Below are 23,892 nucleotides of genomic sequence, written 5' to 3'. Positions count from 1 at the left end.
GATTTTGACTTCACTATGTTAAAGATCAAGGGTCAAACTGAGCATATGAATAATAAGTTAATTATTTAATTATGAAATTTTACCTGTGGACTAAATTGAGAGTGTATGCAAGTTAAACAAACAGAATTTACCAAAGCAAAAAAAAAAAAAAAAAAAAAAAAAAATAAATAAATAAATAAATAAAATAAAAATACAACCACCAGGCAGGGGTTGCGCCAGTACTACATCAGTCTGGTTTTCGACAAGATTTTTAAAGATTTTCTGTGTACATTCCTATGAAAAAACTTTGATAACCCATTGTGGCCCACCCTACCCCTGGGGTCATGATTTGGACAAAATTGATTTGGTTTTGATTATATTCAGCCAAATACGGTAATATGTTTGCCCCAGCCTAGAATATGACTATGCTTCATTGTCATTACATTCTAAATTCAGTCATTGATCCCTTTTAAAACTGTCAAATGGTGGGAGGTATGTATGATTCTCAAATATTTCTTGTTTTAATGGGAAAATTTAAGACGATTTCACAAATTTCACAACTGTGTTCATATTTGACTTTTGTACAGTTGGACGTTAAGGACATATGCAACGTAGTTTGAACTTTATCGTCTTTTTCCCTTGAGTTGAAGAGTTCCATTACTTAAAGGAACTGTGTGCTTCATCTTAATGTCCATATATTCTGCTGTACACTTCTTCTAAAACAAGTGTGGATAAACAAAACATCTAGAATATATGTTTAATAATTTTCATATATTTTTTTAAAATTTATATACAAGAATTTTCATCAATTGATATCTTTTTAAAAACCCTGGTAATGCATGCTGATTTTTTTTGTCTATGAACATCTGATGGCACTATAATCTTAAATTAAGAATATCTTGAAAAATTATCAGTAGGTAAGGTACGTTGTGAACATACCTTAAAGTGTATAATAATTATATAGGAAAATGGCAATATTTTAAGTCTGTCAAAAAAAAATTCTGCTATTCAAAACTAGGTCTTTTAATTTTGTACATATATAAATAAAAGAAAAACATAATTTATTGCATTTTATTAGAGAAACTTGTTCCATTGTACATGTACAAACAAACTTGTAAACAGTTATTTACAACATTCTCGATATACTATTTACATACATCAAAATCATTTAAATGTGAAAAAGGGAGGAACTTGCTATTTATACAGTTAGTCATCCATTTCATACATGTAAAATTGTACTTATAAAATTACAAAGAATTACAGCTCATGCAATTTCCTCCTTTAGTTACTGAAAGGACTGTATTGATCAATATTTGCCCCCCAAATCAAACTTTGATGGAGAAATATATCATTAATTTCTAAACCAGGAGGACACAAGCAGACTTCAAAGCATTAAATATTTTCAGCAGTCATGATGCCCTATGTTAGAAATGACATTAAGAAAACAATGTATATTTGAAAATTTTTGGAGAAAAATTTTTTTTTACAGCAATATTTTGATTTAAGGTCACCTACATGTAGACCTGGTCTTGCTCCAACTCAGTCTTTTGATGTAATGTGTAGAATGATAATATCAATGAAATAATTATGTGAATATTGAAATGGAGCAGGTTTGCATTCTGTAAAATTATATATTCAAAATTGAACAAATTTTGCCCATTTGTTCTCTTTCTTAAAAATCCATATATATACATGTAGTTTGTGTTGTCTGACAGAAACAAAACTTACTTATAATCTACTACCAAACTGTGACAACTGTTTCTGTCAATTCAGATTTTTTCATACAATACATACAATTTAGCACAATTTCGAAAGATTTTCAAAATTTGACTTTCATGGGGGCAAAAATATGCATATATTATATAAAGTTCTTTATGAAAATTTTAATACAGTTGAACTTCACTATTTTGAACTTGATGTTGATCGAGAAAAAAAACTCCAAGATATACAAGGATTGAAAGTAAAATACAGGAAAAGTGGTTGGACTTCCAATACATCCACGGTGTTCAAGTTATCTATGTTCAAGATACTACGTTCAAATGTATAGATAATGAATCTTGTTTTTCAGAGATTGTTGCATTGATAGAGTTACCTCCCTTTTCACAATAATTGCACTTCCCTGAGTTATACAATGACTGACCAATGCTGACTAGACATTTCTGGTGGTCAGTGTAAACCTTAGCATTGTCTAATCTTAATTAATATTTACAGTGTAATTAATACTGAATCAATAATTTATCTTGAGATTATACATGTATATATGTCTGTCACAGCTTGATGAAGTTGCACAAAGTCTTATTATGGCACATAAAATCAAAAAATGATATGTCAAGATAATGTAGTATTTCAGGGTGAAAAGTTCATGAACAAGAATGAGTTATTTCAGACAATTCTACAATGCAATATATGGTATTTACAATGTGACTGTCGCAAGTACAAACCAGATAGGTTTTAACTTCTGGCATTGTTGTCGTTCTTGTGAAAATGGAATCTTAATACTACAGATGAAGTATGGCACATGCATATTCAGATGAAAGTATGTTAACAAATTGAAATCATCAACAAATGTATATTGCGCATCATAGAAATGAAAGTTTAACATAAATGACATATTAAATGTACTAATACAAAGTAGCACCAAATCAACTAAATGTAGTGTTTGAGTTGAGAAAAATTGTCGTACATTATCACGTTATCTTTTTTTTTTTTTTTTAAACTTTCTTATCGTCACTTAGATCACTAAGAGCATGACGGAACATAAAAACTCATATGATAATTACTTTTAACGTGCACATGCAAATATACATTATGTACATGTACATCAGGTTCTGTCAGATGCTGCTGCAAACTGAGATCTGCAGAGGAAAGGGTAATCTTTGGCACATTGAGAATTCTCACTTTATCCTCCCTAAAAGGGAGGCTGTTTTAATTTTTCAAGACAGCTGAAGATATGACATCACTTCCTGTACGGCTCTGTTGACCGTTTTCACAATACGCTGTACTTCTGTCCAATCATTGCTGATCTTTGCTGAACTTATCGCCTCTTTAATCAAATAAGAACTCCCATCAGGGGCTGTGGCATACAACAGAGGACTCGTGTACCTTCAGAATTAAAGACTCTTTTTACAATTTAGTTTCGATTAATTTTTCTAACTGTATATGCAAGATTTGTCAAAAGTCCACAAAATTGTTAACACCTGTATATACTGTACATGTATAGATGATATTCAATGTTTTGTAGTTGGATATGGAATTTATTTCACGAGTGGGACAGGATTTTTTGATATTTTCACTAGTGTGAAGCACAAGTGAAATTGTAAAAAAAAATCCTGGTTCACTCGTGAGATAAATTCCATATCCAACTACAAAACATAGAATTTTCTGTTTATTACATTTTCTTTGATTGTTCCTTTGCCTATGTCTTTTTGTAACACAGTGTCTTAGGCTATAGCTATGATGTCATAGTTGAGCGGTTGAAATGTCAAAGCTTACAGTGATTGTGAAATTGAAAATATTTTAAACATGGATTTCAACAATATACATGTATTTGGAGAAACTTTGGTAGTTTTAGTCTCTGTCAAGATGGTTTATTTACTCTATCTTATAACAAGCCAGGGAGATTTTTTTTTACAATCCTCTTCTTGAAGAGAAGGAAAATTTCAAGTTTTGCCCCACTTCTGATATTCTGTCACACTGTGACAGCTAGAATATCACTTTGATATCATATCATTTTTGTTCAATAAATGAGTATAATAGTATTTCACTGTTTAAAATGTAATAAATGCGCCCTTCCAATATCTTCAGTAACTTCAAAAATAACATAAAAACAACATGTCATTGAAAACCTTTTTTTTGTTTGATCTTCACAAGATATACAGATCGACCCATACTGTTTTGAAAGTATGAAAAGATATGTGGGGGGAAAGAAAAACTGAAAATAATATGCCCTTGACAACTGATTCATGAAAACAGACCAAATACAAGACTGGATAATTTACTTACAAAAAGTCGGCAGGAGAAATCATGATTTTGTCCACACCCATCTTGATATCGTTCATTCGCCTACTCCCCAGGGGAATCTGGGTATAAACTTCTGAGGTGACATAATTCTCAAAGGCTTTTCCAATACGTGTAAGGTCGTCAATATATTCTTGTAACTTTCCTGGAAAATAAATTATACAAGCATATAGATATAGAATACAGAATACTGCATGTACTTATATCTGAAGTGCTGAAATTGCATTTATTTCCTCAGCATTTAATTTTGAATTTTACACTTTTTTTTTACTTACAGTGTGTACTGTGCTAAGCAGTCAAGTTTTGTTCAAAATAATTTATAAGAACAAAAGGTTATAAAAAAGGTAAAATACCTCTCTTACATGATCAAAGTTTCTGTAATTCTAATTAGTTTACATGTACATATAAGATTTTTTTCTAAATGAAACTTTAAAAACTAGAAATATGCCCACAGGACTTGAATGCCCCACCCAGGGTTCATTTATAATGCAATATTAAAAGATATGTTCCTTGCTTCTTTGTTTAAGATTATAGGTCAATGAGAAATAGTGAAGTCAAGGTCACACGAAAAATTATGATACTATTGAAGAGTTCTCACAAATTTGCATTAGTATATGAAGTTTGAATAAAAAAATTGAATAGTTTCTTTAAAACTTAATTTCAAACACAATAAATAGAAAGTCAAAGGTCATAAGGAAGGTCAAGGTACAAAAATTTGGACATACATGTAGCTGATATAAAGTTCCAAGTTAGACCAATATGTATCTGTGTATGTGTTTAGATAAGAATATCTTTAATATTGTATACAGGGAAATTTTCGCCCCGTTTTATTTTCGCCCCTTTCGCCCACTCACAATTGGGTGAGTTTAAAATGTACAAATTCCAAGAAAACAGCATTGTCTCTTAAACAAAACTGTGTTTGGGCAAATTCAAAACGGGCCAAAATCATTTTCAGGTGTAAAAGGGTGAAATTAAGACGGGATGAAAATAACCCTGTATACAGTAGTTTCTATGAAACCAAGTTAAATGCAAGAGTAAGGTAAAGGTCATAGTTACATTTTGGGCACATCTGAATAGTCCTTACCAATATGTATCTGTATGTATGTTAACAGATAAAAAATATCTCAATTTTTTTTTTCAAACAGAAATAAATGCAAAATAATAGAGTAAGGTCAAGGCCATATAATGGGTCAAGATCAGAAACATTTATCACAGTTAAATAAAAGATCTAGCCAAATGTATCCGCATATGTGTTGAGATAAAAACATCTTGACTAGTTTCTTTGAAAACTGAGCTAAATGCAAAACAAAATAGTAAGGTCAAGACCATAGTGAAGGTCAAGGTCAAAAAATTTTTGATGCTGTTGAATAGCTCTCACCAATAAGTATTGGCTTATGATGCTTGATAAAAATATCTTGAAAAGTTTCTTGAAACTGAGTTGACACAAATTTAAGAATAGTAATGTCAAGGTCATAGAAAAGATCAAGGTTTAAAAATTTAATGCACTTGAATAGTTCTCAGCAATATGTACTAGCTAGCAAATGAAGTTTGATGAATATATCTTGAATAGTTTCTTCAAATCTGAGCTGACAATTTAAAGAAAAGGGAAGTCAAGGTCAAAGGGAAGGTCAAGGTCAAATAATTTTAATGCAACTGAATAGCTATCACCAAAATGTATCACCTTATGAAGTTTGATATAAAAAAAATCTTGGATAATTCTTTGAAATAGAGTAAAACACAAATGGAAGTAAAGTGAGGTAAAGGTCAAAGAGATGATCTAGGTAAAGAATTTTTTTATGTATTGGAATAGCCTTTCCTCATATGTATCAGCACACAAAGTTTAATAAAAATATCTTGAAACTGAGATAAATACAAAGTATGATGGATGGACAGACAGAAGACAGACATGACAAACAATAGTCTGGCCATCTTCATTAGGGGGCATTAAATTTCAATATATACATATTTTTTTCATAAAATATGTTTCTCAATCATGGTTTAGCCCTTGCTCCAGGGGGCTATAATTAGAACTGTGAACAATGTTTTTTTTTTTTTTTTTTTTTTTACAGAAAATTAACGATTAAAATAAAACCTTAAAGAGAATGAGTCCAAACTTACTAGACCTTTCATCAGAAATCAAAGAAAAAACCTTACCAACATTCACTTTTTCTTTTGCATCTGACAGATCTACCAGACTTCTAGCAAAAACATCATGAATAAACTTGGTATAGTTGATCATGTTTAGAGGTAGGTGATTGTCGTCCACCAAATGAAGAGCCACAAGGGAGATAACTCTGGAGGCGGCTAGGTGGTACTGGTCATGATGAAGTGAATCCTGAAGGACAGCTGATGTTTCTTCATCACTCTGTTAGTGACCAGAGATGTTATAAATATATCTATTTGTTTTCAGAGTGAATACATGTTCATTCATAACCTATACAGCATCATTATTATCTTACATATACATACAACAAAACACACTTATAACGAAATGCCAGGGATCGATGACTTTGCTTCATTATAAGAGTAATTTTTTAAGTTTACAACATATTTTAAAGTCACAGGGAAACAAAATCACTTCACTATAAGTGTCAATTCATTATGAGCGTGTTCTCTATAAGTGTGTTTTACTGTATTGGGTTATTAAAAAAGCAATATATAATATGATTTAATCTAAGTTTTATCACTTTCACAGTTCACATGATAAGAAATTATTTTAGATTAAACAATGAAGAAATTAAATTAAAGATTAATAAAAGACTGCTTCTGATAACTATTATAACAGTCTGTCAATTTGAATTCCTCTTTTTAAAATTCAAGTTAATTACTAGCATTTCCTGAACATGTCTACACCCTTTTACATCATCGATAGTATATTTGAAACAAGATGTGTTTGTGAAACACTGATGCCCCCGTATGGCAGCTTATGGCGAAGGTTAAGGTTTCTCAAATGCAAGTCAAAATCCAGGCCAAAAGATAAAAAATGTTAAATTTGAAAGCCCTAGCTGCAACTGTTCAAAAGTTATGGCGAATGTTAAAGTTTTTTAAAAGTAAGTAAAACATCAAGGTCAAGGTCAAAGTTGTTGGTATCCAAAGGAAGGTCTTGTCACAAGGATTACATATGTAAAGTATGAAAGCCCTAGCACCAACCATTCAAAAGTTATGGCCAAGGTTAAAGTTTTTCGAAAGTAGGTCACACTCCTAGGTCAAGGTCAAAGGGTCAAAGTGGTTGGTATCAAAAAGAAGGTCTTGTCACAAGGATTACATATGTGAAGTATGAAAGCCCTAGCACCAACCATTCAAAAATTATGGCCAAGGTTAAAGTTTTTCAAAAGTTGGTCAAACTCCTAGGTCAAGGTCAAAGGGCCAAAGTGGTTGGTATTCAAAGGAAGGTGATGTCACAAGGATTACATATGTGAAGTATGAAAGCCCTAGCATCAACCATTCAAAAGTTATGGCCAAGGTTAAAGTTTTTCGAAAGTAGGTCAAACTCCTAGGTCAAGGTCAAAAGGTCAAAGTGGTTGGTATCCAAAGGAAGGTCTTGTCACAAGGATAACATATGTGAAGTATGAAAGCTAGCACCAACAATTTAAAAATTATGGCCAAGGTTAAAGTTTTTCAAAAGTAGGTCAAACTCCTAGGTCAAGGTCAAAGGGTCAAAGTGGTTGGTATTCAAAGGAAGGTGATGTCACAAGGATTACATATGTGAAGTATGAAAGCCCTAGCATCAACCATTCAAAAGTTATGGCCAAGGTTAAAGTTTTTCGAAAATAAGTCAAACTCCTAGGTCAAGGTCAAAGGGTCAAAGTGGTTGGTATCAAAAAGAAGGTCTTGTCACAAGGATTACATATGTGAAGTATGAAAGCCCTAGCACCAACCATTCAAAAATTATGGCCAAGGTTAAAGTTCTCAAAAGTTGGTCAAACTCCAAGGTCAAGGTCAAAAGGTCAAAGTTGTTGGTATCCAAAGGAAGGTGATGTCACAAGGATTACATATGTGAAGTATGAAAGCCCTAGCATCAACCATTCAAAAGTTATGGCCAAGGTTAAAGTTTTTCGAAAGTAGGTCAAACTCCTAGGTCAAGGTCAAAAGGTCAAAGTGGTTGGTATCCAAAGAAAGGCCTTGTCACAAAGAATACACATGTGAAGTTTGAAACCCCAAGCACCAACTGTTCAGAAGTTATGGCCAAGGTTAAAGTCTCATAAAATTTTGCAAAAGTGGGTCAAACTCCAAGGTCAAGGTCAAAACAGACAAACAGACAAACAGACAGACAGGACAAAAACAATATACCCCCGGGATCTTTCGATCTGGGGGCATAAAAAAAATACTCTTATGTAAAATCAGTTTTCAACATGTCACTTACAGAATTTAGACTGACCCTGTATGCCACACTGACTACAGGTACCCCCAGTCTATGAAGCATGTTGCGGACCACCAGATTTCCGTGTGATACAAACTGATTGACAGGTTTGTTATACTGCCAGTCTGCTATGGTCAACTGTTTATCTTCTGGATGAGGAACCTACATAACACATTTTATCTTTTACTTAAGATTTAACTCCCATTTTCTATTCACTGATACAATGAAATGAAAATACAAGCTACCCAGTTAGAAAAAAAAGATTGGAACTAATATTCAAAACAATTTACAATATGAACATTCATGCAGTAATTCCAATCAATTAGGCCAGGCAAAGGTCCAAGGACAGTAACATATCTGTTACATATCAAAAAATAAAAAAAAATTGGCTTGCAGATCTTACAACATATTTTAATTGACATACTTTATATTTCAAATTTGTGTAGATGATTTAATCATTTTGTCATATCACTTAGGTAAGCTAAAATTAAAACTAGAAATATGTCCATAGGACATGAATGCCCCGCCGAGGGCATATTGGTAATGCAACATGAAACTTTGTATTAGTGTATGAAATTTGATGAGAGTATCTTGAATAGTTTCTTTAAAATTGAAATTGAAATCTAAAAAGTTTAATATAGATGATAAATTCTCACCAAATTATGTATAAGTGCATAAGCTTACATGAATATATTTTAAATGGTTTCTTTAAAATTAAGCAGAATGCAAATTTAAGAAAAGTGAGGTCAAGGTCACAGGAAAGTTCAAGGTCAAATGTTTTTGATGCAGTTGCATAGCTTTCACTAATACGTATCAGCATATTAAATTTGATAAAAATATTATGAATGGTTTCTTTAAAACTGAGTTAAACACAAATTGAGAAAAGTCAGGTCAAGGTCAAAGATAAGTTCACATAAGCTTACATCAGTATGTATCAACATATGAAGTTTGATTACACTATCTTGAATGGTATCTTTAAAACTGAGCTAAACACGAATTTAAGAAAAGTGAGGTCAAGGTCAAAAGAAAGGTTAAGGTCAAAAAATGTTGATGCAGTTGCATAGCTCTCATCAATATCTATCAGTCTATGAAGTTTGATAAAAATATCTTGCACAGTTTCTGTGAAACTGAGCTTTGAGCAGAGCTACATGCAAAGCCTGACGGAAAGACAGACAAAGGACAGAAGACTGACATGATAAACACTATATGCCTCGGCCATATTCATGGCAGGGCATAATGATTATTAAATCATTAAATTACAGAAATAATTTAATTCTGTGAATATCTCGAGATTTTTTGTTGTAAAGTTGTATATATGGAAAATGACAAAATATGTTCCAACTACTTTTTTTCGAACATTTGACTTTTCATACCTGATGTAAAACATGTTGGATGAGTCTATTCAGGGCTGGGCTTGAGGAAGCTTCAAATACTGCATCATGAGCTAATGACTTCTCTATGTAGAGGTCAAGGTCAATGTATGCTAGAGTCTGAGCTCCGAAAACATATCTATTTGCCTGAACAAAAATATAGAAAGTAGTTGCTGATGATACCATAGATTATAAAAGCATGTCTGATGAAATCCCAGATTTAAAGCATTTTTGAATTTTTTTTGGTTAAAATTTTGCTGCATATGTTCTGAAGAGGTGCTAGCGCCACCCAAGTACACTTACTTGTACAATTTCATTATGATTATCTGTCAATGATGCAGAGAAATATGAGATATTACACAATGTTTACTATGACCACTTAGATTTTGATACATATATCAAATACAGTCATGATCTTCTCCTTAAACTTCATCTTTTTGATCATTAATTCACCTTCATGTAACAGATATTTTTTTTTGTATATCAAAATACAAGGAAATACCAACTACCACCAGAGTTTCTATGTTTTATAGTCTTTAAATTATTAATTTTACCACTAAGTGATTATGCATGACATGAGTCACTTAATAATTTTTTTTTTTTTTTTACACAAGTTGATCATTAAAAGAGATCTGTGATTACGACATGACAACTGATACTCAGAAAGTTACCTTTAAGTACTCTATCAGCCCTTTCTGCTCTTTTCCACCACCCCATGAACAGAATCGTACACCCCTTCTGGGGCCCCATTTTTCTGCATACTTTATATTTGCAAAAGCCTGAGCCATTTCCAACAAATGAGCAGTCCCGAGACCCAAGTTTTCATCTCCTTCATCACTTTCTGATGGGTCCTCTCTAGAGGCCCCAATAACAACAAAGCGATCTGAAGAGAGTTAACAAAAGCTGACGATTTAAGAAGAAATTAGCACAAATTAAAAAGTCAATATCAATTTCAGAGAGAGAGAGAGAGAGAGAGAGAAGGAGGCTAATTATTTACCTGGCTCCATATCCCCATAGATACTGCCAATCACAACTGTAATGACCTCCTCTTTCTGAACCACATTCACACGCAGATCCACAACAACAGGTGAAACTTTAATTAAAGTCAAAGTGGAAATAATAGAATAAAATTCATATCTTGATTGAATGTTATTTTTTTTCTTGTAAATTCAATCAACATAAATCCAAATTTCATTTCTTTTTTAATTAAGCCAAGCCAAAAAGATTTGCTAGCCAGATCCTAACTATAAAATGGAGAAAAATCCAAGATAAATTCAAACTTACTTGTCTTGTTTGGAATTATACCCATATATTGTCTTATCCCTCCAGGAGCTGTTTTCCATTCTTCAGGGGCAATAACTCCTTCATTCCGCAGAGATTTCAGGAGACTTTCTGCATCACGGTTTGACACTACTTGTATGGGTATTTGGAAGTTTTTGTTATCTTTAAAAAAAATAAAGAAAGAAAACTCCATGAATATTAAATTATAAATCTTAAACTATCAAAAAAAGAATTTCTTATGTAATATTGTGATAACTGTAAACTGTACAGTGTTTTTACCTGTAAAACAACAGCAATGGAGAAGAAGGAAAAATTGGTATATATAGAATTTTTATTGCATCTTTGATTGAAACTTGTAACTCATTATTAGTAAGAGAAAGAGAATGTACATTCAAAACGGTTTTGCAAAATGTACAATGTACATGCAGACTATAAAGACTAATTTTCTGTAAATTTTCATACAATGAAATAATTTGACAACTCTATATAACTCTCTAAGTTTGGAAACTGTATGTTCAATGATACAAATCATAATACATGTAATATGTTGTAGATTTCACTTACTGAGTTGGTGAGAGACAAAATAGAGTTCTTCCCGTGATGTGGGGGAGTCTGAGGGGTCCTGATACAACAGTATCCCCGACACTTCCTCCAAGGCCGCCAGTCTCAACTTTATAAACAAAATTTAAAGTAATGCGAGTCAAAAACTTGAATTACAAATATACTTTCAGCAAGAAAAAAAAATAAGAATTATAAATGACTATAATACTGAAGCCATAAAGAACAGGTGCATTTGTTATATTGCATTATAGATGTCAACTTTAATGTTCAATTAAAATTACAGATGGATATATAAAAATAATGAAACTCTCATTTGCAATTAACTTAGTGAACTAATTAGAAATTGTAATTGTAGCCATTTAGACTGTTACTAAGAATTTCCCTCATTCAATTTATCATGTTTCAGTGCTATTCTTACATGATAGCATGAAAATCAAAATATCTAAAGAGTTATTTCCCTTATGATGCATCAAATAACAGGTAAATTCTTTTCATGCTAAGCAAGTGCATTATAAATTCTGTGTCTGAGGAAGTTCTGAATGTTGAGAAGACCCCTTTGCTTTCAACAAGACCATTACAACTGCATTAAAAATATGTCATAAATAAGACAAATATGTTTTACGTCTAATGCTTCCGATGTGAACAATAAAATACCTCATTTTTATAGTGATCTCGATTACATTTTATTTTTACAATGGCATAAAAATGCTGAACTTTAAACAAACCAATGAGGAACATTTGCCTTTAATCCTAAAATCTCAAAAGTATGAAATTTCACACATTTCTTTTTATATCAACAAAAAATTTAATTTACATTAGCCTGAGGTAAAAAGATGAAATCTTTGAAGGTCTCTAGCTAATACATTTCTAAATATTAAATGAATAGGTAAATATTTCCTTGGATTAGATTTCATTTAAGTAAGATCTAATCAACAGTTCGAAGGACCTATAAGCAATACAGTTCATGTTTCACAGAATTTAAACTTTTAAATAATTATTTGAATAAAAATTGTGGCCTTTAGTTTTTAGACTGCATATGCCATACATGTATCTTTTTTTATATTTATGTTACATGTATTAAAAATTGAAGACTATGAAATCTGTGCACTCTAGCTATTATAAACTTATTAATAAAATTGTGTGACAGTTTTTTGTTTTGTATGGTACCTTATTTGAAACTGTTCACATGGTGATAAATTTTGAGAGACTTTACTCATCACAAAATTTCCTCACACACGAATATTTCCGTGTTTTCAGTAATAGATGCATCTGTAAATATTACTATAAATTAATTGTTTTAAACATCTTGATTGAGTTTGTATTCTCTCAGTCTAAAAATGGGACTTGTGGGTGCCATACACACCTGTGTGCTATATTACTTATCAATGCAGGCATGTTCTCATAACTGAGAAAACTGATAGAGTGAAACATGAAGAGGTCAATTTTTAATAACGTTGAAAGCAATTAGCGTCATTCACCTTTTGATCCTAGTATAAACAGGATATACAGAATGGCCTATTCTACCGAGGTCAAATAAAATATCTTGTAGGAAAGATATTGTTTCAGATGACTCTTTCTTAAATCTCCATAAACCCCAAACTTTGCCCTATCAGTCCTGTGTCATTTAATTGAGATTTGTGGGCATAAATAAAACTCAAAAATGAAATTCTTTCATGAAACTTGTAACGGGACATGAGAAAGTGTGTCCATAGGTGTAGAAATTGCAAATCAAACATTTATAGAAAATATTGATAGAGCAAATGAAGAGAATAAGTCAAGCATTTTTTGTGATCAGCAATATATCTACAAAATTCACGAATCAAAAGAACATTAAAATTTTTAAATATCAGGGTAGTGGATAAATTAAGTTTTTAAATGCACTTTTATGGATGTGTTTACATTAAAATTATAACCATGAAGTGCTTGAAGTGTTATCTTGAATTTCAATTAAATATCTACTGAGAAAATTATTTGTATTTCATTTCTGCAATTTTTAAAACCAGTATCAATATTTCATATAGCCTCAAAGTGACACTGCATGGATAATATAAATAACTAGAGGTACTGTGAGCACTGCAGAGCTCACAAAATGATATCCCCTGCCTCCCTTATGTTTATAATGGTAAAGTCCATGTTTTGCTACGGGAGACCCGAAATATGTGTCCGATCAAAAAGTGAAATAGGAGGTGGTCAATGACATTATGTAACAAAGATTCTGTGAAAGTATCATTAAATTATATCCAGTGGTATAAGAGGAGTTGTGGATAAGAAATGGGCACATACCCTCAATATTATAGAAAGAATGGCAGTATTTATGTTTTGCTATTGGAAACCCAAAATATGTGTCCAGTCAAAAAGTAAAAAAAGGAGGTCACAACGGACTTCATGTAACAAAGATTCTGTGAAAGTATTATTAAATTTTATTGAGCGGTATAGGATGAGTTGTGGATAAGAGATGTGTACCCCAAAGCGTAACGGACAGACGTACAGATACCCCCATCACTATATACCCCCCCTTTTTCGAGCAGGGGATATAATAATTAACATCTGGCTGTATAAGATTGACCATCAAAATTAAAGGTTAAACAATTTCTTAACCTTCACTTTTTCTAATGTAAAATGAAGCTTATAAAATGAGGAAATAGGAGATAAAAATACATTTGATCTCAATATAATAAATGTTTTTAATATTTCTTATTCCAATATCCAATTAAATACAGATATACAGGTACATATATACATCAAAGGACAATGCAATTAAAAGGTAACCTATTCGGTTAAGCCCAATGTCACTTTATCAAACATCATTGTGAGTTAATTTAAAAGCAATCCCCTGAATGAATACAGCCATGACTTTGTTATGACTTCATAAAACAAATTTTACATATGCATACTCTCCTTTCCTGTTATGAACTGATAGCAGCATCACGATAGGTTTCCAAAACTGTCAACTTTATTATTTATTATCTATGTAAATGCAAGTTCTTGGGATTGGAATCCGAATGTTGAAACTGGCACCGTATACCTTTATAACCATCCTTCTATCCAGCACTTATACATGTATCAAATTAATGTTCCCACGTTTACATGTACTCATACAATGAACTTTGGCTTATAGGGGGAAAAAGCAGGAATGTATGAAAAGAAACTATGAAATCAGAAAAACTGTGTGTGCTGATCGATTTGAATTATTCTTAATTTCTAAAATTATATATATATCAAACAGAGAATCTGGATCCAGATTTACAAAGATAACATAAAATAAGCTTTAGATAATGGGAATAGAATATTTGAGTATCTTTTATAAGTATATAACCAAATATCAAGGATCTTAATTTAGGGCTATTTAATGAAGACACTAGAGCAAATCAATTTAAGGGGACAAACACAAACTCGATCAAGACAATTACCTGTAGTTAATTAAAATAAATATATGCTGCATTATATGAAAGCCTTTATAAAGAAAATGTCCTGTATATTGTAAATTGTTTGGTAAACCTTTACACATCCATTTGTGTATTTATATAAAATTTCCTGCAACTTGACCACTTCCCTTAAAACTGCCATCTTTAGTTATGAGTACATGTACTTGGTTGTTCCTATTTATTATAACATTTGACACAGGTACTTTGTTCAATTCCATCATTTTATTCATTTAATGAAAAACAAAATCAGAAACTATCATCACCAAATAAAAAAAAATCATCATAGTAAAAATAAATTTAAAACAAATAAAAAATCATCAGCTTTCACGAAACTTTTTAGCTTAATCTGATTTTAAAACCTTATATAAAGACAATCTGCAGGATGAAATACAAGACTGTATTAAAATGTGTTTTGGGAAATAAATTGCAGATATAATATCTAATTAAATAATATTAGATTGTATAAATATATATGTCTCTGGTTAATAACTTTTTCAATTTGATACATTCGTTGGACGTGTTGTATGAGGGGGTGGAGGATATCTATTTTTACATTAGTTATATAATCTAACTGGTGTACAGTAAAACTTGCTTATAAATAATTATAAATAAGTCCCTGGGACATTATATTGTTTAGTTCCTTATTAATGAAATTCTCTCTCTATATAAGAAATTGCCATGATATGAGGGACATGTAGAAAGGGTAATAACTTCCTTAAAAACCAGATTTCCTTACATCCGAGTATCTTATAAGTGGGCTCTACTGTATATAAAGCAAAGAAACTCACCTTTTCCAGGATGCTAATTCTTCCGATTTTCAGGAGTAAAACATTTTTTTTCAGTGTGATGTTTGCTTTCTTTACAAAGTACAAATCTTGTCTTCTCCCATAAAAACCATACACAAGATTTCCCTAGAAATGTAATAAAACCGATTTTCTGATACAATTTATCACCTTTTTTTTATAAACATTATCGTACTTGTCTAATTAAAAAAAAAAATCTGTGATGAGATTGCAGCTCTACTCTTGATCATGTAATACTTTAAGAGAAGAATTTTACCTGGACAATTTTACCATTTCTTCTTTCAGTTTTCCATTTACAGAATAATGCAGCTTTGATATTTTTTAAACTCATACCAGGTACTACTGTTTAATCAAACTAAAACTGTAGGTGCAGTGTTTTCCCTTTATAAAGTTCAAAGTTAAGGGTTAGAGATGAACTGTAAGATGCTATATAAGGGGTTGAGGTTTATGGACAAAATCTCTGAGGACCTTACAACAATTATTTTTTAAAATTTTGATTTCTAAGCAGCATTTTTATCAACTGAAGTCGTCAATTTGGCCGGTAGTTGGTTCTTAGGGAAAACACTGAGATGGAGTAAAATTTAAAGAATTTTAAAGACAAAATTCTAGTTTTAATAACCAAAGCAACAGTCATTCATCAAAATTGAAAATAGATAGTCAAAATTCTTTATCTTGATATAGAATAATCAAATACTAGACAGGGGTATAATGATACGGTTAAAAGAGAATGTCATGATTTATCATGATACACTGGGACTCTATTATGATACATACTGCGATATTCACCTTTCATATTTCTAACATAATTTGTATATATATGTCTCTGTTCTTAAATTAGAAACTCTCCATTACAGTTTGAAAGGAAAAAATTGTGGATTATTTCATGAAGTTCACAAACATTTAATAAGCTCTGAACACAACAAAACAGTTTAAGTAAATAAAAAATCACTTTAATTGAGTTAATTTGAAAATAAATAATCAAATTACTTAAAATATTATATATCTTGATACAAAGATACACATTTTTTTTGTATGGCAATACAGTACAATTTTTTGTGTATCGTGATATACCAATATATCCTAAAAACCCCTAAAACATGTACTATGTAAATAACACTGAAATCAGCTGAAAAAGGAGGACATTCAATATTTTTTATTGAAAAATTATTACACACCAACAACTAGATTGATGGATGATGGTCACTTTACTATCACGTTACCAGTAGAACTAATTTAAGAATCCACCCACAAAGTAAAACAAGAGGCCCAGGGGCCACATCGCTCACCTGAGCACTATGGCTAGGAAAAAGCAGAAATCAGTTCAGTCTTGAAAGGTTGAAATGTTTAAATATAAAAAATATAAAAGTGGTTCAGGGGTGGGGGGGGGGGGGGGGGAAGAGGGGTTCATTTAAACTTGAATCTATACTTCATAGGGATGCTTTTGAATTAATATGACAAATAATGGCTTTGCTGTTCTTATGAAGAAAATTTTTATTGATATATCCTTGTATAACTATGATACCCTGTTATGGCCCCTCTATTCTCCTGGGGGTCATGATTTGAACAAATTTAAATCTACATTACCTGAGGATGCTTCCATTTAAATATTACTAATCATGGCTTTGCTGTTCTTGACCTATGTATTCCTATGTAAACTTTTGATCACCCATTGAGGCCCATTCCTACCCCCGGCGGTCATGATTTGAACAAATTTGAATCTACACAATCTAAGAATGCTTCTGTATAAATATCACCAACTATGACTTTGCTGTTCTTGAGAAATAAATTTTTAAAGATTTTTACTATGTATTCCAATGTAAAACTTTGATCGCCCATTGTGGCCCCTTCCTACCCCAGGGGGTCATGATTTGAACAAACTTGAATGTACACTACCTGAGGATGCTTCCATATAAATATGACCAATCATAGGTTTGCTGTTCTTGAGAAGATTTTTCCTATATATTCCTATGTTAAACTTTGATTCCCCATTGTGGCCCCACCCAACCCCCGATGGTCATGATTTTGCTAAGATTGTCTCAAATCCCTATGCTTACCACTGCCCTTCCTGGCACTGCTATCAATGGATCTTCCTCTTTCACTATGGTGTTGTCTTGTCCTGCTGAACCTTTGCTTCCATATTTCAATGTTAAAATCTCCTGGTCATTTTTTGTCAGAGTTACAGAAGAAGGATTTTCTGGATCAGGGGAGGTAACTTCTATAATGTACTTGACTGTTTCCACTTTATCCAGACCCGAGTTCTTTAAATGCTCCGAGATATACTTGACCATTTTTTTATCTAGTGTACTGTCCGACTTCTGGCTGTTCTTTGACGTCATATCTCTGCAAATATTTAACGAAAATGAAACATTTCACTATGAATAAAAATTATCAAAATCATTTGAGCAGTTTCATTTTTGCTGATTCATAAATGCTAAACATGTCTGAAAGGAAAGTAACAATTGATAAAAAAAAAAATTGCCTGATTTCATGTTTTCTGCACAAAATTCACTTGTGCTCAAGGTATTTCCATCCTTCTGTGATGTCACAGGTTTTTGCAAAAAACTCTTACCAATTTAAATTCATACCCAATAAAATTATATCTTTTATTCAAATGCTTTTTAATTGGTCAAATGAAAAATGTTGTTTAGTAAAAGAATTAAAAGATAAAATATTTTCTTTATTTAATCAATTATTCAATCTTTAACAAATGTTATTAAGGGGAATAACTCCTTCTCATGGATATTCAATCAGGCATCTCTTTATTGTACTTCTAATGTAAAATGGTTTCCCTGACATTTACAATTCTAATATATTTATAAAGTAACAATTATATTGGAACTATCAGCATCAGAATTATGTATCTGAACCAGTTTTTACATAATTTTTATAATACTGTTTACTGTACTATTTTTTTATGCTGACATATACTTCTGTTTATTTATGTCTTACATCATAAAAAATAAGGACCTATATATTTTTTTGCAATTATTAATTAATATAAACTACATTCAGTAAAAATAAATGCAGTTTTTCCACTTTAACCCATAAAATTGTGAGTATTTAAACTACCACATTGGCAACTTGCGATTGTGGTTTGTGTTTTTATACCCCTTGTGATAAGCCAGAAATCAAGCAGTCTGAACCCCAGCTTCACCTTGCACTGGCCAATATGCATGTAGATGGATGGAAATGGTCAAGGGAATCCAGAATAATATCCCCCCTCCCCCTAACCCAACTTTACTACAGAGGGTATATTCCTATGAAATGAAGTTGAATCACATTACAAATAAATCAATATATATACCTGTAATTTGATCACTTGTTCTAATGCACCTTTTGTGAGTACAATAGCATAATAACCTTTAAAGAATACTGTAAACATATTAATACATTTAGCTATGTAAATTCCCTTTAGCGCCTTTTGTGGAAAAGAAACTTCCTCTAATTTAAGCACAATATGCTAAATGTCTTACTCATAAATACATAATTAAGAGATCAAGAAATGCACTAAATCAAATCTATGCCAATTTGTTCAAAAATTGAATTCTGCCAAATATCGTACTCGCTAAATATAATACATTTACAGTAACCATTAAAAAAAGCTTATACATACTGTTAGCTTTTATAGATATCCACTTAAGACTGAATATATATAAAATGCGGTACCATTAAGATTTGTCTCCCTTGCTAAATTCTGCCAACCTTTACTAAGCCCTCTTTCCTAAAAACATTTCAACTGGGATAACATTTTAAAAATATGACTCTTGAAATTTCCCCAGTCCCTCCTTCTTCAAAAGATACAAAGAGACTTTTGAGCATGATTAGTGATGCTAAAAAATCGTCCCTTGTAATTATGAAAGTGAGAAAGCTTTAATAAACGTCACTCTTGGGCAAATGCAACTCTTTGAGCTTGAAAAAGAATTTGGTAAATTGAGTAAGCAACTTCAAATTATGCTGTGGCCTTACAAAAATTATTCACCAAGTGAGAAAACAAAATTATGAAATTGTTTTCAATAAGATTATGCAATAACACCTTTATAAATGCACCCATTATTTGTATTCGAAAAAAAATGGGTGGAGGTATGGATAATCAGGTGTCAGAAACAGTTTATTAACAAAATCTTAGATAGGATTTAAATCCTTCTTTGATTTCATTTTGTAAGACGATTCTCACACCAATATTATGCACTTTCTGAAAGGGGTTGGTTAACTTTGCATATTTGCACTGCCTATCAACAAAAAATGAAGGTGAATATCTCAATTATTCTCTACAAATTGTATCAATGCCGTTGAAGTTTAAACCTGTGCAAAAATGATGTTTGTGGAGCGACTTCAAAGAAATTTGCTCTTTAGATTATATTGATTGCCGTATTGCTGCAAGCACCATGTACCTGGTTACTTAAAAGAAAAACCAAAATATAACCAGACTAAATCGCAATAATTACCCTGTATTAATTATTTTACAAGGTATTTATCCCTCAACCCTTTGTTTTAAGGAATCTGACCTATAACTTTGGGTAAATATTATTAACTTAATGCATGAAAATACCTTTTGATAGTAAAACTAACGAGCAAAAAAATATTTTACACTTAAATATTTTCCATGTCTCGTCAAACATTGGCCCGCAGCACATAATTAAACTACTGTGAAATTGGTGATAATTAACAGACCAAATATTTTCAGTGTTAATGGCTATGATGTCACAAAATATCGAAAGGTCAAAGTAATAGAAAAAGGTTTAACATATACAATTAATACCTTGTGACAAGGACTATGGCTCAATAATACACAATAAATATTAACAAAAAATAAGTTTGGTGTTAAAAATTAGAAAAAAGTACATTATATAATATGCTTTTCTGCAAAGTTCTAAAATGATAATTTCTAAATTGTCTTTATAAAGATGCTAAGTTAACTTTATCTCTTTTAGAAAGGAGGTGAAATTGAGTTAACTATAATATCTCTTTCAGAAAGGAGGTGAATTTGAGCTGGGCTTATCATCCAGTCGTGACCAGACCATATATTGCAATAATATAACTTACTTTTATCAGTGTATTTTCAGTACAAGACTTAAATATTTTATCCTTGAATCCTCTTTGACTTGCTACTGAAACTTAAAAAAATATACGATATATCTGGGCAAGTGTTACACACTCAAATTCACTTCCACATTTTGGATTGGTGGAAACATTATCTTTAATTACTGACCATTACTTTTTCATACTTCAACCAGCAATTAATACACACTGTATTTTAATTTAAACAGAAACATGTTTAACAAACTTTAAGGGAAAGGTGAACAACTGGCAAGTAATTATGAATTTAACCTCTGCATGACCTCAATTTATGACCATGACCTTCTTGAGGAACCTTGACCATGACCAGATGTAAATTTTCTGTCATTTGATTTCAAAAATTATGGTTCTGGAAAATATTGTGAAAAAATGACAAAGAAACAAATGATCAAAATCAACAGTACATAACAATATATCAGCCTAAATTCAAATAAAACAGAATAAAAAGATTGTACTCATTGTTCAGAACTTTTACTTAAAAATTTCCAAATTTAACACTCCTTAGAAAAAGATAAATTTCCTTCGAATTTGAAGTTAATGAACCCAGGAATTTTTCTTTTTATTGATGACAGTTCTATTGACAATTTTCTATTATGGTTCTGATAAATTACAAAAGAAGAAAACTCCTGGTGTGTTTCTTTGTTGTAAGGAGGATTTTAAAATAATCTTCCACATGCACAAAAGAAAATACACACAGGCGAAAGAAGTTAATTGGACCAATGCACATTGTCGCTACAGGCACTTATCCCCTCTAAACAAACCGATCGCCATGCATATAAAATATAAACCTGAATGAAAAAAAAACCCCTCACTAAACCATCTGTCATCCCATAAGCAAGAAATATACAACGATTATGGTATAGATTTCTATCATGATTTACAGACCATTCTGTTGATTATCCAATTTCATTGTATCATTGTGCCAAGTTCTTTTAAATCGCTGATCATGATCGTCTGTTAACATTAACAATTGTGAAGAGGTATTTTGTTTAATCATGATAATACCCGTCTCGGAATGTTTATTGGAGATAAGGTGTCTTTTTGTCAATGATTACACGTAATCTTGCAGTTTTATCAGAACAAATTATCATGATAGAAAAACATGTACCAGTACAATTGTTGGAATATGTAAAAATTATTGGTCTGGTATTCAACAAATAATTGCATTTGATTGCAGGATTAATTGCTGAAAATATATTTTTTTTCAAAATACATACCTGTATGCTTCTTACTTAAATGTACCTATTTAATATCATTATGATGTTGACCAATATAAAATTAACCCCTGCTGACTTGTGAAGGTTGGGGGGGGGGGGGACTCAGAGACTTCAATAAAATATTATATTTTGTTAAGTTCTTAGGAGAGATCCACTTTTCCTAGGAAAGTTTAGTCAATTCCATCCTAGTTTACTAGCCCTCTCTAAATTGTAATTGAAAATTTTATGATGCCGAATAATTGGAAAATGGGGGGGGGGGGGCTCTGCCTCTCTGCATGATCCACACTCACTGGTTACAAAAACATAACTTAAAAACATTTGGAAGCCTTGAAAAGGCTTGTACCCTAAGCATGAATACTTAGAAATTTTTTTTTAAAAAAAGAATTAAAGGAAAAAATTGTCACAATACACAATGTAGTAATAAAAAAAAAATACAAAAATCCAGACTTCATTCAAAAGCATGCCTGCATGCATTTAAGCAGATTTATTTCAATGCAAACAATTTTATCTGATATATCACGTTACGTTATGCAATGTCACAGTCAGAATATGTAAAATATTACTTCCGTGTGGTAAAAGAAAATACATGTAATTAAAATATCCTGTTGATTATCATCTGTTTAATTTTGTGGATTATTTCATGGAGTTAATCTGGTCAGGTTATTCCTCCACATCTGTAGTTAATAAATCCCTGACCTCAAATCCACGATTCCTAATCCCCCCTTACATTTAACTTACCCAGCTGTGTCCCTAACCCTCTCCCCCGACATTAGATACATGACATTTTCATGAATCATTTCCAAACGATCTGGACCAAATCCGTCTGTTCGAAATGTAAAATCGCATGGCACATCCTTTGGAACTGAGTAGTTTTTTCCATCTCTAATATAGTACCCCACGAAAATCCCGACAAGCAAAAACACACTGATAATCAAAACGATCAAGGAAAAAGTCCACGTGCTCACACAACGCCCGCCGGGCGAAGGCTTCTGGGCGCTGGGGTCACTTTCTGCCTCACAGAGATGGCGAACGTCGTTTGGGTCCACAGAATCGACAGAACTCCATGATCGAAACGACTTCATGCTTTTCGGCGTCGCCATTTTCAAGTAAATCTTTCTCAAGTCATTTGAAGTGTTTTCACCTGAGGGTATTTAACAACTTCACGGGACGGTATCAGAAGTTGTAAATTTAATAGCAGATGGTCCGTATTGACGAAGGACAAATGCAACACTACCTGGAATTATCTTTAACAATAATTAGATTTCACTGGATTGACAATGGTAATCCACGCAATAATTTTGTCGTCGAAGAATTAATTTAAAAAACCATGCAATGTTAAAATAAATGTATGTAACTTTCTGTGCATTCAGAACCACGTAGTCCATTTAAAATGTACACAGGTACGCGTGAGCATATACTAATATGCGAAATTTTTAAAAATAAAAAAAAATTCTCAGGATTGAGCTGCAAACTTTTCAATTTCCCGTTTATTAATGTTTTTTAATTTGTTTTCCATTGATCCTAGTAGTAACCAAAGTTTAAAAAAAATGAAAGATGTGTACCATTTTTGTTTTGCATGCAAAACTTATTCTAAGCAAGAAGTACTCTTTTTAATCGCTTGTTCATGCTTGAACTGGTTACTATTGATATATACATATATATCTATTATTATGAGGTGATGTTAATTTGCCTTTACAGATAAATAATAGTATTTTTACTGCTGTTCATAAATTTATTGACGAAACATATAGATTCTGTAGTTGATATGTTATTAAACTGCGTTTTCACTTGTATCAATATTAA

At 31.7% G+C, this 23,892-nt stretch overlaps 1 protein-coding gene across 1 annotated transcript; it reads right to left on the bottom strand.

Moving 5' to 3' along the window:
• Nucleotides 1–1,034: 1,034 nt before the first annotated feature.
• On the bottom strand, nucleotides 1,035–23,361 carry LOC133181063 (aminopeptidase NAALADL1-like). The gene is made up of 12 exons (XM_061315606.1): nucleotides 22,828–23,361; nucleotides 17,851–18,136; nucleotides 15,782–15,904; nucleotides 11,572–11,677; nucleotides 11,011–11,169; nucleotides 10,724–10,819; nucleotides 10,398–10,609; nucleotides 9,730–9,873; nucleotides 8,360–8,518; nucleotides 6,151–6,361; nucleotides 3,982–4,141; nucleotides 1,035–3,081 (listed from the first exon to the last, which is right to left on the bottom strand). The coding sequence occupies exons 1-12, from the start codon at nucleotides 23,187–23,189 to the stop codon at nucleotides 2,913–2,915; spliced, it is 2,187 nt and encodes a 728-aa protein (XP_061171590.1). The 5' UTR covers nucleotides 23,190–23,361; the 3' UTR covers nucleotides 1,035–2,912.
• Between the last annotated feature and the right edge of the window lie 531 nt (nucleotides 23,362–23,892).

This window comes from Saccostrea echinata, unplaced genomic scaffold, assembly GCF_033153115.1.
Source record: "Saccostrea echinata isolate AGI-Se365-2 ecotype Australia unplaced genomic scaffold, CSIRO_AGI_Sech_v1 ptg000008l, whole genome shotgun sequence".
In the NCBI taxonomy this organism is placed as follows: Eukaryota; Metazoa; Mollusca; class Bivalvia; order Ostreida; family Ostreidae; genus Saccostrea; species Saccostrea echinata.
This window is presented reverse-complemented; position numbering and strand designations above follow the sequence as displayed.

Coding starts and splice junctions, on each gene's coding strand:
- LOC133181063 (XM_061315606.1), bottom strand. CDS start 23,189: ATGGCGACGCCGAAAAGCATGAAGTCGTTTCGATCATGGAGTTCTGTC. Junction 15,905..17,850: donor CAGTGCCAGGAAGGGCAGTG/GTAAGCATAGGG, acceptor TTACATTTCTAG/GGAAATCTTGTGTATGGTTT. Junction 9,874..10,397: donor GGCTGATAGAGTACTTAAAG/GTAACTTTCTGA, acceptor ATTTTTGTTCAG/GCAAATAGATATGTTTTCGG.